Genomic DNA, 20,027 nt, shown 5'->3' with positions numbered 1-20,027 from the left:
CTGTGTCCACTCCAAAGTCCTGTGCAGTGTCCCACTCCTAAAGGGGTGCTGTAATGTTGTCCAGGGGGTGCTCTGTCCATCAGGGGTGCTCCCCCCAAGTGCTAAAAAAATAATATATTTTCTGTGTTTGTGAATTGTGTGCGCAGTAGCCGCACGTGCATCAACAAAGTAGTGCCAAGCGTGCGCCTGTGTCATAAGTAAAGGGCCGGCTGGCTTGACCGTTAAAGGGTGCTGTAACCCCCGAAAGTACACTCCAGTCCAAACCAAAAAAAAATTATTTTCTGTGTTTGTGAATTGTGTGCGCAGTAGCCGCACGTGCATCAACAAAGTAGTGCCAAGCGTGCGCCTGTGTCATAAGTAAAGGGCCGGCTGGCTTGACCGTTAAAGGGTGCTGTAACCCCCGAAAGTACACTCCAGTCCAAACCAAAAAAAAATTATTTTCTGTGTTTGTGAATTGTGTGCGCAGTAGCCGCACGTGCATCAACAAAGTAGTGCCAAGCGTGCGCCTGTGTCATAAGTAAAGGGCCGGCTGGCTTGACCGTTAAAGGGTGCTGTAACCCCCGAAAGTACACTCCAGTCCAAACCAAAAAAAAATTATTTTCTGTGTTTGTGAATTGTGTGCGCAGTAGCCGCACGTGCATCAACAAAGTAGTGCCAAGCTTGCGCCTGTGTCATAAGTAAAGGGCCGGCTGGCTTGACCGTTAAAGGGTGCTGTAACCCCCAAAGTACACTCCAGTCCAAACCAAAAAAAAAATATTTTCTGTGTTTGTGAATTGTGTGCGCAGTAGCCGCACGTGCATCAACAAAGTAGTGCCAACCGTGCGCCTGTGTCATAAGTAAAGGGCCGGCTGGCTTGACCGTTAAAGGGTGCTGTAACCCCCGAAAGTACACTCCAATCCAAACCAAAAAAAAATTATTTTCTGTGTTTGTGAATTGTGTGCGCAGTAGCCGCACGTGCATCAACAAAGTAGTGCCAAGCGTGCGCCTGTGTCATACGTAAAGGGTCGGCTGGCTTGACCGTTAAGGGTGCTGTAACCCCCGAAAGTACACTCCAGTCCAAACCAAAAAAAAAATTATTTTCTGTGTTTGTGAATTGTGTGCGCAGTAGCCGCACGTGCATCAACAAAGTAGTGCCAAGCGTGCGCCTGTGTCATAAGTAAAGGGCCGGCTGGCTTGACCGTTAAGGGTGCTGTAACCCCCGAAAGTACACTCCAGTCCAAACCAAAAAAAAAAATATTTTCTGTGTTTGTGAATTGTGTGCGCAGTAGCCGCACGTGCATCAACAAAGTAGTGCCAAGCGTGCGCCTGTGTCATAAGTAAAGGGCCGGCTGGCTTGACCGTTAAAGCGTGCTGTAACCCCCGAAAGTACACTCCAGTCCAAACCGAAAAAAAAATATTTTCTGTGTTTGTGAATTGTGTGCGCAGTAGCCGCACGTGCATCAACAAAGTAGTGCCAAGCGTGCGCCTGTGTCATAAGTAAAGGGCCGGCTGGCTTGACCGTTAAACGGTGCTGTAACCCCCGAAAGTACACTCCAATCCATACCAAAAAAAATTTATTTTCTGTGTTTGTGAATTGTGTGCGCAGTAGCCGCACGTGCATCAACAAAGTAGTGCCAAGAGTGCGCCTGTGTCATAAGTAAAGGGCCGGCTGGCTTGACCGTTAAAGGGTGCTGTAACCCCCAAAGTACACTCCAGTCCAAACCAAAAAAAAAATTATTTTCTGTGTTTGTGAATTGTGTGCGCAGTAGCCGCACGTGCATCAACAAAGTAGTGCCAAGCGTGCGCCTGTGTCATAAGTAAAGGGCCGGCTGGCTTGACCGTTAAAGGGTGCTGTAACCCCCGAAAGTACACTCCAGTCCAAACCAAAAAAAAATTATTTTCTGTGTTTGTGAATTGTGTGCGCAGTAGCCGCACGTGCATCAACAAAGTAGTGCCAAGCGTGCGCCTGTGTCATAAGTAAAGGGCCGGCTGGCTTGACCGTTAAAGGGTGCTGTAACCCCCGAAAGTACACTCCAGTCCAAACCAAAAAAAAATTATTTTCTGTGTTTGTGAATTGTGTGCGCAGTAGCCGCACGTGCATCAACAAAGTAGTGCCAAGCGTGCGCCTGTGTCATAAGTAAAGGGCCGGCTGGCTTGACCGTTAAAGGGTGCTGTAACCCCCGAAAGTACACTCCAGTCCAAACCAAAAAAAAATTATTTTCTGTGTTTGTGAATTGTGTGCGCAGTAGCCGCACGTGCATCAACAAAGTAGTGCCAAGCTTGCGCCTGTGTCATAAGTAAAGGGCCGGCTGGCTTGACCGTTAAAGGGTGCTGTAACCCCCAAAGTACACTCCAGTCCAAACCAAAAAAAAAATATTTTCTGTGTTTGTGAATTGTGTGCGCAGTAGCCGCACGTGCATCAACAAAGTAGTGCCAACCGTGCGCCTGTGTCATAAGTAAAGGGCCGGCTGGCTTGACCGTTAAAGGGTGCTGTAACCCCCGAAAGTACACTCCAATCCAAACCAAAAAAAAATAATATATTTTCTGTGTTTGTGAATTGTGTGCGCAGTAGCCGCACGTGCATCAACAAAGTAGTGCCAAGCGTGCGCCTGTGTCATACGTAAAGGGTCGGCTGGCTTGACCGTTAAGGGTGCTGTAACCCCCGAAAGTACACTCCAGTCCAAACCAAAAAAAAAATTATTTTCTGTGTTTGTGAATTGTGTGCGCAGTAGCCGCACGTGCATCAACAAAGTAGTGCCAAGCGTGCGCCTGTGTCATAAGTAAAGGGCCGGCTGGCTTGACCGTTAAGGGTGCTGTAACCCCCGAAAGTACACTCCAGTCCAAACCAAAAAAAAAATTATTTTCTGTGTTTGTGAATTGTGTGCGCAGTAGCCGCACGTGCATCAACAAAGTAGTGCCAAGCGTGCGCCTGTGTCATAAGTAAAGGGCCGGCTGGCTTGACCGTTAAAGGGTGCTGTAACCCCCGAAAGTACACTCCAGTCCAAACCGAAAAAAAAATATTTTCTGTGTTTGTGAATTGTGTGCGCAGTAGCCGCACGTGCATCAACAAAGTAGTGCCAAGCGTGCGCCTGTGTCATAAGTAAAGGGCCGGCTGGCTTGACCGTTAAACGGTGCTGTAACCCCCGAAAGTACACTCCAATCCAAACCAAAAAAAATTTATTTTCTGTGTTTGTGAATTGTGTGCGCAGTAGCCGCACGTGCATCAACAAAGTAGTGCCAAGAGTGCGCCTGTGTCATAAGTAAAGGGCCGGCTGGCTTGACCGTTAAAGGGTGCTGTAACCCCCAAAGTACACTCCAGTCCAAACCAAAAAAAAAATTATTTTCTGTGTTTGTGAATTGTGTGCGCAGTAGCCGCACGTGCATCAACAAAGTAGTGCCAAGCGTGCGCCTGTGTCATAAGTAAAGGGCCGGCTGGCTTGACCGTTAAAGGGTGCTGTAACCCCCGAAAGTACACTCCAGTCCAAACCAAAAAAAAATTATTTTCTGTGTTTGTGAATTGTGTGCGCAGTAGCCGCACGTGCATCAACAAAGTAGTGCCAAGCGTGCGCCTGTGTCATAAGTAAAGGGCCGGCTGGCTTGACCATTAAAGGGTGCTGTAACCCCCGAAAGTACACTCCAGTCCAAACCGAAAAAAAAATATTTTCTGTGTTTGTGAATTGTGTGCGCAGTAGCCGCACGTGCATCAACAAAGTAGTGCCAAGCGTGCGCCTGTGTCATAAGTAAAGGGCCGGCTGGCTTGACCGTTAAGGGTGCTGTAACCCCCGAAAGTACACTCCAGTCCAAACCCAAAAAAAAATTATTTTCTGTGTTTGTGAATTGTGTGCGCAGTAGCCGCACGTGCATCAACAAAGTAGTGCCAAGCGTGCGCCTATGTCATAAGTAAAGGGCCGGCTGGCTTGACCGTTAAAGGGTGCTGTAACCCCCGAAAGTACACTCCAGTCCAAACCAAAAAAAAATTATTTTCTGTGTTTGTGAATTGTGTGCGCAGTAGCCGCACGTGCATCAACAAAGTAGTGCCAAGCGTGCGCCTGTGTCATAAGTAAAGGGCCGGCTGGCTTGACCATTAAAGGGTGCTGTAACCCCCGAAAGTACACTCCAGTCCAAACCAAAAAAAAATTATTTTCTGTGTTTGTGAATTGTGTGCGCAGTAGCCGCACGTGCATCAACAAAGTAGTGCCAAGCTTGCGCCTGTGTCATAAGTAAAGGGCCGGCTGGCTTGACCGTTAAAGGGTGCTGTAACCCCCAAAGTACACTCCAGTCCAAACCAAAAAAAAAATATTTTCTGTGTTTGTGAATTGTGTGCGCAGTAGCCGCACGTGCATCAACAAAGTAGTGCAAAGCGTGCGCCTGTGTCATAAGTAAAGGGCCGGCTGGCTTGACCGTTAAAGGGTGCTGTAACCCCCGAAAGTACACTCCAATCCAAACCAAAAAAAAATTATTTTCTGTGTTTGTGAATTGTGTGCGCAGTAGCCGCACGTGCATCAACAAAGTAGTGCCAAGCGTGCGCCTGTGTCATACGTAAAGGGTCGGCTGGCTTGACCGTTAAGGGTGCTGTAACCCCCGAAAGTACACTCCAGTCTTAACCAAAAAAAAAATTATTTTCTGTGTTTGTGAATTGTGTGCGCAGTAGCCGCACGTGCATCAACAAAGTAGTGCCAAGCGTGCGCCTGTGTCATAAGTAAAGGGCCGGCTGGCTTGACCGTTAAGGGTGCTGTAACCCCCGAAAGTACACTCCAGTCCAAACCAAAAAAAAAATATTTTCTGTGTTTGTGAATTGTGTGCGCAGTAGCCGCACGTGCATCAACAAAGTAGTGCCAAGCGTGCGCCTGTGTCATAAGTAAAGGGCCGGCTGGCTTGACCATTAAAGGGTGCTGTAACCCCCGAAAGTACACTCCAGTCCAAACCGAAAAAAAAATATTTTCTGTGTTTGTGAATTGTGTGCGCAGTAGCCGCACGTGCATCAACAAAGTAGTGCAAAGCGTGCGCCTGTGTCATAAGTAAAGGGCCGGCTGGCTTGACCGTTAAGGGTGCTGTAACCCCCGAAAGTACACTCCAGTCCAAACCCCCCAAAAAATTATTTTCTGTGTTTGTGAATTGTGTGCGCAGTAGCCGCACGTGCATCAACAAAGTAGTGCCAAGAGTGCGCCTGTGTCATAAGTAAAGGGCCGGCTGGCTTGACCGTTAAAGGGTGCTGTAACCCCCGAAAGTACACTCCAGTCCAAACCAAAAAAAAAATTATTTTCTGTGTTTGTGAATTGTGTGCGCAGTAGCCGCACGTGCATCAACAAAGTAGTGCCAAGCGTGCGCCTGTGTCATAAGTAAAGGGCCGGCTGGCTTGACCGTTAAAGGGTGCTGTAACCCCCGAAAGTACACTCCAGTCCAAACCGAAAAAAAATTATTTTCTGTGTTTGTGAATTGTGTGCGCAGTAGCCGCACGTGCATCAACAAAGTAGTGCCAAGCGTGCGCCTGTGTCATAAGTAAAGGGCCGGCTGGCTTGACCGTTAAAGGGTGCTGTAACCCCCGAAAGTACACTCCAGTCCAAACCGAAAAAAAATTATTTTCTGTGTTTGTGAATTGTGTGCGCAGTAGCCGCACGTGCATCAACAAAGTAGTGCCAAGCGTGCGCCTGTGTCATAAGTAAAGGGCCGGCTGGCTTGACCGTTAAAGGGTGCTGTAACCCCCAAAGTACACTCCAGTCCAAACCAAAAAAAAAATTATTTTCTGTGTTTGTGAATTGTGTGCGCAGTAGCCGCACGTGCATCAACAAAGTAGTGCCAAGCGTGCGCCTGTGTCATAAGTAAAGGGCCGGCTGGCTTGACCGTTAAGGGTGCTGTAACCCCCCGAAAGTACACTCCAGTCCAAACCAAAAAAAAAATATTTTCTGTGTTTGTGAATTGTGTGCGCAGTAGCCGCACGTGCATCAACAAAGTAGTGCCAAGCGTGCGCCTGTGTCATAAGTAAAGGGCCGGCTGGCTTGACCGTTAAGGGTGCTGTAACCCCCGAAAGTACACTCCAGTCCAAACCAAAAAAAAAATTATTTTCTGTGTTTAGCCGCACGTATATATCAAATCGATATAACATAAATGGAGGTCCAAACTTTCTCCGATAAAAATAAAATAGAGAAAGATCAAGAACCACTTCCTCCTAGTGCTGAAGCTGCTGCCACTAGTCATGACATAGACGATAACATGCCATCAACGTCGTCTGCCAAGGCCGATGCCCAATGTCATAGTAGAGGGCACATACAATCCCAAATGGCAAAGTTCAGGAAAATGACCTTGAAAAAGACATTTAAATCAGCTGAAGAGAAACGTAATCTTGCCAATATGCCATTTACGACACGGAGTGGCAAGGAACGGCTAAGGTCGATCCCTAGTATGTTCATGACTAGTGGTTCAGCTCCACATGACGATGGAAGCCCTCCTCCCACTAAAAAAATCAAAAGAGTTAAGCTGGCAAAAGCACAGCGAAGAACTGTGCTTTCTAAGAAGATATCACAAATCCCCAAGGAGAGTCCAAGTGTGGTGGTGGTTGCGATGCCTGACCTTCCCAGCACTGGACGGGAAGAGGTGGCTCTTTCCACCATTTGCACGCCCCCTGCAAGTGCTGAAAGGAGCACCCACAGTCCACTTGCTGATATGCAAATTGAAGATGTCACTGTTGAAGTACAACAGGATGAGGATACTGGTGTAGCTGGCGCTGAGGAGGAAGTTGGCGAGGAGGATTCTGATGGTGATGTGGTTTGTTTAAATCAGGCTCCGGGGGAGACAGTTGTTGTCCGTTGGATGAAAAAGCCCATCACGGTCATGCCTGGGCAGAAGACCAAACATTCCACCTCTTTGGTCTGGCAATATTTCTATCCAAATCCGGACAACAACTGTCTTGCCATATGTACCATATGTAAAGGTGAAATAAGTAGGGGTAGGGACGTCAACCACCTAGGAACATCCTCCCTTATACGGCACCTGCAGCGCGTTCATAAAAAGTTACTGTCAAGTTCTGAAACTTTGGCTAAGACCGTAAGCAGTCCAGGGACACCTAAATCCCGTTGTCCTGTTGTATCCAAGCGCCTGCAAACCACACTGTCAACTCCCTCCTCGTCAATTTCCTCCTTAGTCAGGATCGGAAGTAGTCCTGCAGGCCATGTCACTGGCATGACTGACTCTCCTATCCGGGATTCCTCTGGAGGATCCTGCATTGCTACGCCTACTGCTGCCGCTGCTGCTGTTGCTGCTGCTGGGAGTCGTTCATCATCCCAGAGAGGAAGTAGGAACACCACTACTTTTACTAAACAATTGACCCTCCAACAGTCCTTAGCGAGGAGGATGAAGTACGACAGCAGTCATCCTGAAGCAAAACGTATAACTGAGGCCTTGACTGCTATGTTGGTGTTAGACGTGCGTCCGGTATCCGCCATTAGTGCAGTGGGATTTAGACAATTGATGGAGGTAGTGTGTCCCCGGTTCCAAATCCCGTCTAGATTCCACTTCACTAGGCAGGCGATACCGAGACTGTACAGAAACGTCAGAAAAAGTGTCCTCAGTGTCCTGAAAAATGCCGTTGTACACAATGTCCACTTAACCACGGACATGTGGACAAGTGGAACAGGGCAGACTAAGGACTATATGACTGTGACAGCCCACTGGGTAGATGTATCACCTTACGCAGCAACAGCAGCAGCGTCACCAGTAGCAGCATCTCAGAAACGCCAGCTCGTTACAAGGCAGGCTACGCTGTGTATCACCGGTTTCAGTAAGAGGCACACCGCCGACAACCTCTTAGAGAAACTGAGGGAAATCATCGCCCAGTGGCTTACCCCACTTAGACTCTCCTGGGGATTTGTGATATCTGACAACGCCACCAATATTGTGCGGGCATTACATCTGGGCAAATTCCAGCACGTCCCATGTTTTGCTCACACAATAAACTTGGTGGTGCAGAATTTTCTGAAAAGCGACAGGGGCGTGCAGGAGACGCTTTGGGTGGCCCGAAAAATTTCTGGCCACTTTCGCCATTCAGCGACTGCGTGCCGAAGACTGGAGCGCCAGCAAACACTCTTGAACCTGCCCCGCCATCACCTGAAGCAAGAGGTTGTGACGCGGTGGAACTCAACCCTCTATATGCTTCAGAGGATGGAGGAGCAGCAAAAGGCCATACAAGCCTATACATCCACCTATGACATAGGCAAAGGAGGGGGTATGCACCTGACTCAAGCGCAGTGGAGAATGATTTCCGTGTTGTGCAAGGTTCTCCAGCCCTTCGAACTTGCCACACGTGAAGTCAGTTCAGACACTGCCAGCTTGAGTCAGGTCATTCCCCTCATCAGGCTTTTGCAGAAGCAGCTGGAGAAAGTGAAGGAGGAGCTAAGACGGAGCGATTCCGCTCGGCATGTGGGACTTGTGGATGAAGCCCTTCATTCGCTTTGCCAGGATTCCAGGGTGGTCAATCTGTTGAAATCAGACCACTACATTTTGGCCACCGTGCTTGATCCTAGGTTTAAAGCCTATGTGGTGTCTCTCTTTCCGGCCGACACAAGCCTGCAGAGGTGCAAAGACCTGCTGGTGAACACACTGTCAGCTGAAGCGGAACGTGACACGTCAACGGCTCCTTCTTCATTTTCTCCCGCAACTGGGGCTGCCAGGAAAAAACTTAGGTATCCTAAGCAACCCGCTGGCGGTGATGCAGGGCAGGCAGGACCAAGTTTGGACATCTGGTCCGGACTGAAGGACCTGGCAACAATTTCTGACATGTCTACTGTCACTGCATATGATACTGTCACCATTGACAGAATGGTGGAGGATTACATCGGTGACAGCATCCAAGTAGGCATGTCAGACAGTCCATACCTGTACTGGCAGGAAAAAGAGGCAATTTGGAGGCCCCTGTACAAGCTGGCTCTATTTTACCTGAGTTGCCCCCCCTCCAGTGTGTACTCCGAAAGAGTGTTTAGTGCAGCCGGGAACCTTGTCAGCGAAAGGCGTAGGAGGTTGCTTCCACAGAATGTGGAGAAGATGATGTTCATCAAAATGAATTATCAGCTCTTCCAGGGAGACCAGCCTCCAGAAGGTACAGAGGGACCTGTGGTGGTGGATTCAAGTGGGGACGAGTTAATACTTTGTGAGGATGAGGATGTACACACTGAAGAGGGTGAGGAATCGGTGGATGAGGAGGATGAGGATGACATCTTGCCTCCGTAGAGCCAGTTTGTGCAGGGACACATTAATTGCCAGCTTGTTTTGTGGGGGCCCAAACGAACCAATCATTTCAGCCACAGTTGTGTGGCAGACCCTGGCGCTGAAATGATTGATTTGTTAAAGTGTGCATGTCCTGTTTATACAACATAAGGGTGGGTGGGAGGGCCTAAGGACAATTCCATCTTGCACTTCTTTTTTTTCTTTGCATTATGTACAGTTTGGGGCCTAGTTTTTCTAACTGCCATCCTGTCTGCCACTGCAGTGTCACTCCTAGATGGGTCACGTGTTTGTGCCGCCCACTCGTGTCGCTTAGCATAGTCATCCAGCTACCTCGGTGCAACCTTTTGGACATAAAAACACTATTGTGAGGTATGAGGTGTTCAGAATAGACTGGAAATGAGTGGAAATTAAGGTTATTGAGGTTAATAATAGCATAGGAGCAGAGAAACCAACAAATTCTGTGATTTTAGCTGTTTTTATGCTTTTCTAAAAAAAAATACAGATCCAAAACACAAAACCCAGAACCCAAAACACGGAAGGGTGGTTTTGGCAAAACCAATCCAGATCCAAAACACGAAGAAAGATCCAGATCCAAAACCAAAACACAAAACACGAAAAGTGGCCGGTGCACACCCCTACTTTTAACATGAAATTCTATCAACGAAGGAAAACAAACTTTTTCCTTCCTTGTCCCTGGATTCTAATCAGCGCTCCTTGAACTCACACAATAACAGGTAGCGAGCTCTCAGCAACAAAGTGGTAGCAGGTATTCGAAAGCACAATGCATTCTTTCCTGCTTATGGCACCTCCACCCTTTTGCTGAGAGATCGCTGACCGAGTGTTACCGTGTGACCGGCAGCGTGAATTTCACACTGCGAGCCCCCAACTATCGATTCCTACCTATCTATACACCCTAAAATTGTCGCTATTTAGCGGTATGAGTCGCACAAGAAATAATTGCTTTCAGACTTTGATTGTGGTTCCAAAGCACAAAAAGTTATTATGTAACATTTAAGCAGATAGTTACACGATGTGATCTAAAGTACAATTAGCACAAACAAATTATACAGTCACAAGGTACAGTCGTTACATACGCACGCGCTCTGGATCCAGATTCCGGCATCAAAGATGAAAACTCCGTCAACAGCAAAGAAAGGTGACTGGCATCTAGTTTAAGAGAGCCTGCAAATATACTCTTACAGAGATAGGCAATACAATAGAACAGTTTGGCATGATTCCATTGGTTCTTCTTCCTGGTTCTTCTGTTACAGTACAGTTCATAGGTTAATTCGTATGGTCACATTCCAGCCTCCAACAGCTCTTTGTGTCCATTTTCCTGCTGCATAACAAATCTAAACTGGCTGCATTACAGGATACATTTTAATGCCTAACTCTCTATGATCCATAAATTGCAGACACGTTGCGATTTCTTCACAGATGGAACCGGAAATCTGCAAAGACACAGTGGTTTAGAATGACACCAAACACGGTCTGCTTATCATGCACTAAACCTTAGATATCAAATAACATGTATATCACAACATTACTGATACTGAATAAAACCTTAAATATTAACCTTAATGCTAGGGAACCTTTTTATGTAAGTGTGCAGTGTGTAAGTATTGGGGTATTAAGAAAAGACGCTAGTTAGCGTTGTGCGACTACATGTTTTGTGGAGTACACCGTGGTACGTTTTTTGCAAGGTTGATCATATTATATGTTTTAGTAACTGTCTGTATTTATATAATGAGGACTTTTAACATCTTTCTATTGCGTGAGAATCGCACGACGCTAAATAATAGCATCACCGTATGTACTTATAATGTGTGAGATTCTATAAAATGGCGCTGGGCGGCCAGTCGCAAAATGGCGTCTTGTTGCCATTCGCAAAATGGCGTTGTGCAGATTTAATTTTAAACAGATTCTGTCTCAGCCAATTATCCAGCTTCGGCACTGTATATGGGCATAATAAAAGAAAAGGAGCAAACGTTTAGTGCTTGGGCCTGATCCTGCAGGGTAAAGTTAGCGCCTATTACTATGACTAGACGTGGTGAGAAGCAGTCTTCATTCAATCAACTTTTCCAGTCTTCCCAAGTAGCATCTAAACAATTGTGATCATATTTTGCTTGTGATGGGTGGCTAAACTTGAATACTTGATACAGTATAAAATGACCAAACTGGCCATATATAATCTGCAGTGGCTAGTGGTACACAAACTGTTTCCAGAGTAAATGGTACACATCTTGTATGACCACTGCAATCATCCGAGGATTTGTAATCAATGTTCATCTTTGCTATCAGTGTCAAGTGAGATCTGGCCATTTGAACCGAGCACCAATTTAATGGATTTTTAGAGATTTCATTATATGGGCACATTTGTGTATGGGCACCTTAAGATCTACATGGATTGCCCATCACTGTTTTATACCTTTCAACATTGGTGAATTTGGACAATGGGGCATGGCTGCAGCACGGTAGGGGCATGACCACATCATAGTAGGTGTGGCTGTTTTCCGATTGGTATTTTTAGCATAAAACTACTATTTAATTGACGCATGTACTTGAGGAAAAACGCACAGCACAGGATGTAGCTCCAAGCCTCCCACATATCAGCTCACTTCATGGTGCGGTGATAGGACAATGCCCTCAAATTAAAACTGTGCTGGTGAATTCAGGACAGTGTGGAATTATACTGTTTTATAATGTAAGACAAATGCATAGCATCATTGAGTTTTACATCTATTAATGACGGAACTAGTAGCATGCAAATACCCAGGAAGGCAGCAGCAGATATTGCAATGATTGCATTAAAGCAAAATGAGGATTTTGCTTTCAATTTCCCCAAAGCGCAGAGATAATAAAGCTTGTAAAGACAAGTCCGTCTGACATAATACTGTAGATGGAAGTATTGCAGTGTACATCACCTTGTTTGCAAAGCACTTGTCCACACTGAAGCTGACACTATCTGCAATGACCTCACCGCTCTCCAGCACAAGGTACACCAGCACTTTGGCCAGGGGGGCAGTGTTAGTGTTCACAGGAAGAGGAAATGTAAATTGTCCATATGATTCTATCAGGAGAAATAGGATTTATGAAAATCATCAAATGACATAATATCAGCCCATATATCTTTAATCACTTCAGTTACAACAGAGGGCGGGTCTCTGTGCTTGGACGCAAACGCAAGCACATATGTGAATTTATGCATCTTTGCGTATGTCCTGTCCTATTCTGAGATGGATGAAACTTGGCCGGATCTGTCTTTCTGAGAAATTGGGCATTTTGGGACAGTAACAAGGCAATCCTACAGGATCGCCCTTACTTGTGGTAGTGACATGAGAGGGGGCATGTATCAAATGCTTCATGCGATTCAGGAAAGCCTGCTCTGATGGATCACCCGCAGCTGGCATGACGGTTGCAGCGTCTGGCGTATACAGTGTTGGGGGGTGCACAGCTTTGCACTTCACTTGCAGATGCACAGATCCTGGCATTAGCTGAATTAAATCTTGCATAAGTATAAGTCAGTAAATCTAATTTCCACTGCTATCCTAAAATACAGCCATCTTGCATGTGACTTAGAAGCAGCCCCATAATGTATAAGAGGGGAACATATTTGACGTTTGCACATATTTAGCTGTAGCGGATGGATTAAAGGTGACTCCATTCTGGAAAGGCTTGGCTAGATCTCCACCAAGCAGGGACGGACTGGGGCTGTAAATTGGCCCTGGAATCTCATTAGCAGGAAAAAGAGTCACAGAGAAATGGCTGCGCAGTACTCCTCAGTCTAAGCATGCTTACCATCTGGATCTTAAACTGTGATTTGGTTCCTACAGATAAGCTTCATCCCTTTTTATGTATGTCACAGGTTCTCAAACTCGGTCCTCAGGACCCCAAACAGTGCATGTTCTCCAGGTCTCCTCACAGAATCGCAAGTGAAATAATTAGCTCCACCTGTGGATCTTTTAAAACGTGTCAGTGAGTAATGAGTACACCTGTGCACCTGCTGGGTGACCTGGAAAACGTGACCTGTGTGGGGTCCTGAGGACCGAGTTTGAGAACCACTGATGTATGTGAATTTATTGTTCATTAAATGTGTGGTTTAAAGTTATTACACTATTGGTGGTGCTATTTGCTTCTATTTGGCAAACAAAACTTGAGTGGCATTTTGGACATCAGGATTAATTTTAATATATAAGAGAGCACAATTATCATCTATGTATGGTACCAGCAAATGCACTTTATTGTTTTTTGTTTACATATGGATAGTTGAGACTCCTAATTCATTTTTGAGCACCTTGCACTTTTTTTAACTTTTTTTGTAGTACACTTGCTTGCAGTGCTGTTTTGTCATCACCTGGTAAATTGCAAAGGTGTGGGACTTTTTTTATAATATTTTTTTATACTAATTCACTAATTACATTCTTTTTTTGGATATGTTAATTCTTTTGTTTTATCACAGAATCATCTGGATCACCATGAGAGGAGGATTCCAGAAAAGATTGCAACATCCTGCAGCTAAGCTATAACTATATTTAACTTGTACATATGCACTTTATTGAGTTTATTTTTGAAAAGTATGTTTATAAGGACTATAAATATTCTACACTAGATGGCGCTATCTTCTCATCATTTTTGTAGATTTTATACACAAATACACACACACACTCTCTGAACTTACGCTGATAATTGATAAGTACTGTACCTTGATTTGGAGTTAATTTCACCTTGTGCTTTCCAGATTTGACAATGCCACCCTTTGCCATTACCTGTGATGGAAGAAAAGCATACATAATGAAAAAAACCAAACATACATCAGAAGATACCTTGTATGTTGTCATGTACAGTATATCACATGGAACCATTATTTTGTTTATATATGCGGGAGAATTGTAAGTGTGAAAAAAAGGGCATGACAAGATCTGATCACTAAGAACATTCCACTAAAGACCACTCCCTCTCCAAATGTACTGAATGTAATGTAACAGTATATTTTGTTGTTTGTTATGTTACATTTTCCAAGTCAGGTCTCATTGACAGGTTTATTTGTATGTTAGAATGCTGGGAGTGAGAGAGGTCATTTCCTAGTAAAAAGTTAAAACTGATCTTCCAATGGAGTCCATTCATGTTCCCAGTGTTATCTGCAAATTGTTCCCAACGTTTATCCAACTTTATCCCTTTAAACTTACTTGGTGACTAAAAGTTGCAGAATCAGCAGAAATGACACAAGGGAGTAAGGTGTACCCTCCTCAATGGCCAATCGACCTACAGTACAGATAAAAACATGCCAATTTGGGACCTATTGTACGTGGAGGAGCATGAACACCAAACCTAGAAATCCGAACGGTATAAAATATATTCTGTCTAACGTCCCGAAGGGTAAGACTTGGTGGGATACAGAGACTGCTGTGGATTAAGGTTTCAGTTGAACCAAAAGACAATGGGCAAAATTTACAAAGCAGTGGGTTCTAAACCCCGGCGGTTTGGTGGCGGGTTGACGGTGGGTTCTAAACCCCGGGGGTTTGGTGGTGGTTTTGCAGCAGATTCTAAATGACAGCCCTGTTCTATTCGATTCTAAAATGTGTTTTGACGGCGGTTTTGCAGTGGTTTTGGCCTTAGTAAATCTGCAGATACCAAAACCACCGCCAAACCGCCGGGGGTTTAGAACCCGCCGCTTAGTATATTTTGCCCATTGAGTCATACATCTACAGGAGTAAAATCAATGCAGGTTCCAAGGGTTTACAATTAATGTAAGCTGGCCAAAAGTGAGAAGGCACCTACCCTTAATTGCCCTCTCACTGTGTATATGCTAACAATATATTTATCTGCTGTGATCATTGTGTTAGGATCTGTGTTTGTTGTGGACCTGGGGTGGTAACAGGAGCAGACACCGGAACAGGTTTAAACTGAAAGGTAGATTGTTTAATGTGAATGTTGGTAGACATGAACAATAAGATAAACTAAAGTCCAGTAATAACAAACTAATATATGTGGCAGAAGGGAACTGTAGTGAGTGGGAATAAATGAATGTCCAGATCAGTGACAGAGATGAATGAGGTGAAATGGATATCCTGGTATGCTGAATAGTGGCTGAGAGGGATATCCAGAAATGCAGTAAAGATGGCTGAAAGGAGCATCTGGTAATGCTCTGATGATGGCTGAAAGGAGAATCCGGTAATGCTGTGATGATGGTTGAAAGGAGATTCTGGTAAAGCTGTGATGATGGCTGCGCAGAAATGGGTTAACTGAGGAGACAGGTTCAGGCAGGAGTGGGTCTGGTGGAAGGTGCAGGACTGATCTCAGCAGAGAGCAAGACAAGGCAGAGAGGTGCAGGCTATGCAGGGAGCCAGAGGCTGACAAGGAGCTAGGGCAAGCACCGGAGCACAAGTCTCAGGTTCAGGAGCGCAGTGAATTCGCTCTTACAGCTGACGCTGTGAACACGTTGCACTGGCAACTACAGGGCAATCCAAATACCCTTAAGTACCCAGTAACGGAGAGAGAGCAGGTGACCCACAGACAATTGACCTGCTATGTCACATGGCCAAAGACAAGATGGTGGCGCACAGACAGCCGTGACGCGGAGATGCCACTAGACTTACCCTTGCCAGGATGGCTCAACGCTGCCAGACCTCCGCGTACATGCAATGCCAGTCTCCACACGCCAGCTCTCCAACCAGAAGGACCGCTCCACAGCACCCTCACCGGTAAGGACCGCAAACCTTCATGCCGCGAAACCCTGGTCGTGACAGCACCCCCCACCTTACGGGTGGCCTCAGGACACCTAGGCTTTTCGGAATGAGCCAAGTGGAATTTGCTGATGAGTCTGGGAGTATGGACGTCCTCGGCTCTGGTCCAACAAAGCTCTTCCGGACCATAGCCTTTCCAATTAAGCAGGTATTGCAAATGACCATGCCAGTTACGAGAATCCAGAATCTGAGACACCTCAAATTCCACCTCCTTTTCAGTTTGGATCCTGGGGGGAACAGGGAGAACACTGAGGAATTTATTGAGAACTAATTGCTTGAGCAGAGATATCTGAAATGAATTAGGAATTTTTAAATAAGACGGTAGTTGAAGACGGTAGGAGACTGGATTGATTATCTCGGTAATGGAGTATGGTCCAGTAAACCGGGGAGTGAACTGATAGATGGTACCCTGAGGCGAAGATTGCGGGTAGAGAGCCATGCTTGATCCCCGACCTGCATCTGAGGAACTTTTCTTCACTTCCTATCAGCCTGATACTTGTACCGCATGGAGGTTTTAACAAGAGCAGCCCGCACTTGAGCCCAAATTGAAGCAAAGTTCCGTACAGTGGTATCCACAGCTGGTACAGCAAAGGTGGGTAAGCTTCGGAACTCAGGGACCCTAGGATGAAGACCATACACGATGTAGAAAGGAGTTCGGTTAGTAGAAGAGTGGTATGATGCATTGTGCACAGATTCAGCCCAGGGAAGGGACTCAGACCAGGTGTCCTGGGATGAAGACATAAAGATTCTCATGAAGGTCTTGAGATCCTGGTTCACCCTCTTGGTGGCCCCAGTACTTTGAGGGTGATAGGTCATGGAAAGGTTAAGTTTTACTTGCAGAACAGAGCAGAGGGCTTTCCAGAATTTTGCCAAGAATTGGACACCCCGGTCTAAAACAATTTCTGAAGGAAGTCCATGAAGGCAAAATAAATAGTGAACAAATAGGTGAGCCAAATCAGGTGCAGAGGGTAACTTCTCTAGCAGAATGTAATGGACCATCTTTGAGAAACAATAAACTACAACCTAGATGGTAGTATATCCATTAGAATTTGGCAGGTCTGTCACAAAGTCCATGGACAGATGTGTCCGTGGACGAGATGGTACAGGAAGAGGCACCAATTCACCAGCTGGAGGCTGTTGAGGAGCTTTATGCTGGGCACACTGGGTACAAGACGAGAAAAACTCAGTTATCTTGGTTTTCATCGATGGCCACCAGTAGGATCTCTTCAGGAACTCCAAGGTCTTACGAATGCCTGAATGACCTGCAAAACAAGAAGAGTGGGCCCATGTCAGCGACTGTTTCCTCAACTCCGCACCGGAAAGGTCTTTCCAACAGATGGTTGCAGTTGTATAGTGGCGAATGCCTTTGACTCCAGCACGGGAGTATTCCACAGTGTTTCTGGACCACTATCAGTGGACAGTGACCATGACAAGATGTTGGCCTTCAGATTGAGAGCCCCAGAGCAATACGACAGGGTAAAATGAAAACGGGCAAAAAATATTGCCCATCGGGCCAGACGAGGACTTACACATTGAATATTTTTTAGGAAAAGAAGATTCCTGTGGTCTTGTTAGGATCTGCAGCTCCCAGCCTGAAGCACTGCAGTAATTACTGCTGTCTGTGTGCAGTGTCAGGTTCATGCTAATTAATTCCCCTGTCTGTGCACAGCTGCACACTGGTCTATCATTAAGGGAAACTTGCTCTGTTTGGGCCTTGTTCCTGTTAAATTCCAGCCAGTCCATCACTCCATGCCGGTGATAGAGTATTTCGTACTTCCGGTTCCTGTCTCCTGCTTGTCAGTTGAGTTCCTGAGTCAGTCTAGCTGTGTTTCGTGTGTGCCGCTTACTCCATCCAGGCGGCTCCACCTGCATCCCATCCACACATGCTGCTTGTACCATCTGGGCAGCACGGAGCACTTCCTATCCCAGAAGCGTCTGTCACCGTCCGTTGGCCGGTGTCATCCCGGCGGCACTGTTAGCAGTTCTGAGTTCCAAGTGCACAACCTCGCACACCGTCGCCAGTGTAATTCCGGCAGCACTGGTAGCAGCTCTTCGTTCCAGGTGTGCAATCCCCACACACCGTCGCCATTGTCATCTGGGCGACACTAGTAGCCACTCTGCGTTCCAGGTGCACAAATTAGCACACCGTCGGCAATGTCATCCCAGCGGCACTGGTGGCAACTCTGCGTTCCAGGTGTACTAATAAGCACACCGTCGCCAGTGTCATCCCGGTGGCACTGGTAGCAGCCCCACATTCTGTTGCATACCTCACCTGAGTGTCATCAGCCCAAAGGCTGCAAAGGTCCTGGGACCCCAGGTCACAATCAGCCCTCAGGGCAACAGCCCAAAGGCTGCTTCACACCATTAGTTCCTTGGCCACAACTATAAAGGCCACAATCATCCTCCAAGCCTGCTCCAACAGCCCCAAAGCTGCTTCACATCACCAGTCCCTTGGCCATGACTATAAAGGCCGCTACCAGCCCCCAAGGCTGCTCCTACAGCCCACAGGCTGCATCACACCTCTTGATCTCGGCACAACTAGTACAATACATTCCAGCCCTCAAGGCTGTGGGCAGCACAGACGGTGTAATGGTTAGCATCACTGCCTCACAGCACTGAGGTCGTGGGTTTGTTCCCCACCACGGCTCTAACTGTGTGGAGTTAGTATATTCTCCCTGTGCTTGCGTGGGTTTCCTCCAGGTGCTCCGGTTTCCTCCCACATTCCAAAAATATACTGGTAGGTTAATTGGCTCCCTCCAAAATGAACCCTGGTGCGTATGTGTGTGTGCATGTGATAGGGAATATAGATTGTAAGCTCTACTGGTGCAGGGACTGATGTGAATGGCCAAATATTCTCTCTGTAAAGTGCTGCGGAATATGTGTGCGCTATATAAATAACTGGTAGTAATAATAATAATAATAGTAATAATAATAATAATAATAATCAGTTGGCTCTACAATAACCATTGATTCCCTCCAGGAATCATAACAGGTCTGTAAAAATGTGAAAGGGAACTTAGCACCCTCTAGGAGGTACTGCCATTCCTCTAAGGCCAGTTTGACAGCTAATAGCTCCTGTTCACCTATGGCATAGTTTCTTTTTGGTAGGAGAGAATTTATTTGAGAAGAAACCACACGGGTGAATCCGGTTATCCTCAAAGCGCTGGGATAAGACAGCTCCCACTGCCTTAGATGAAGCATCTACTTCTAGTCAAAAAGGCCTTTTGACATCCGGTTGTCTCAAAACTGGAGCTATTATAAAGGCTTACTTGAGAAGTTGAAAGGCTGTCTCCGCCTCAGGAGGCCATAGAGCAGGATTTGCATCTTTACAAGTTAGGGCTGTGATGGGAGCCATCAAGGAGGAGAATCCCTTAATAAAATGGTGATAGTAATTGGAGAAACTAAGAAGTCTCTAGATGGCTTTCAAAGAAGTGGGACAGGACCAAGCCAATATTGCTTGGACTTTCTTGGGGTCCATTTCTAAACCTGATCCTGAAATGATATATCCAAGAAATGTAATACTTGGTACACCGAACCCACATATCTCCAAATTACAATACAGTTGGTTCTTCCTCAAACGAGACAAGACTTCTTTAACATTATTATGGTGTTCCTCAGGAGAGGATGAAAAAATCTAAATGTAATCTAAATAGACAACAGCTGAGACATATAAGAGGTGATCTCGTTAACAAAACCTTGAAAAACAGCAGGTGCGTTACACAGCCTTAACGGCATGACCACGTATTCAATATGACCATCCCTTGTGTTGAATTCTGTTTCCCACTCGTCACCTGCTCGGATACGATGAGGTTGTATGCTCGGATATGATGAGGTTGTATGCACCTCGGAGGTATAACTTAGAAAATATAGCGGATCCCTTGACTCTGTCAAATAATTTGGTGATCAATGATAGAGGGTATCTGTTCTATACTGTAATATCATTCAGGCCTCTGTAATCTACTCACGGTCTCAGGCCTCACCTTTTTCAGGAACAAAGAAAAATACCACTCCAGCAGGTGATGTAGATGGTAGGATAAATCCCTTTTTTTAATTCTCTTGAATGTATTCTGACATGGCATCGGTTTCTGG

At 46.0% G+C, this 20,027-nt stretch overlaps 1 protein-coding gene across 1 annotated transcript in view; it reads right to left on the bottom strand.

The window, feature by feature from the left end:
* The window catches only part of LOC148518871 (alpha-2-macroglobulin-like), a 178,041-nt gene that overhangs the window by 98,818 nt on the left and 59,196 nt on the right, over window positions 1–20,027 (bottom strand). The window contains exons 13-14 of the mRNA XM_088476978.1: window positions 13,898–13,961; window positions 12,120–12,265 (exon numbers count right to left, since the gene is read on the bottom strand). Coding sequence (XP_088333104.1) covers window positions 12,120–12,265; window positions 13,898–13,961 — 210 coding nt within the window. The remainder of the gene's footprint in view (window positions 1–12,119; window positions 12,266–13,897; window positions 13,962–20,027) is intronic.

Source organism: Taudactylus pleione, unplaced genomic scaffold (assembly GCF_031769625.1).
Source record: "Taudactylus pleione unplaced genomic scaffold, aTauple2 ptg000198l, whole genome shotgun sequence".
Lineage (NCBI taxonomy): Eukaryota > Metazoa > Chordata > Amphibia > Anura > Myobatrachidae > Taudactylus > Taudactylus pleione.
This window is presented reverse-complemented; position numbering and strand designations above follow the sequence as displayed.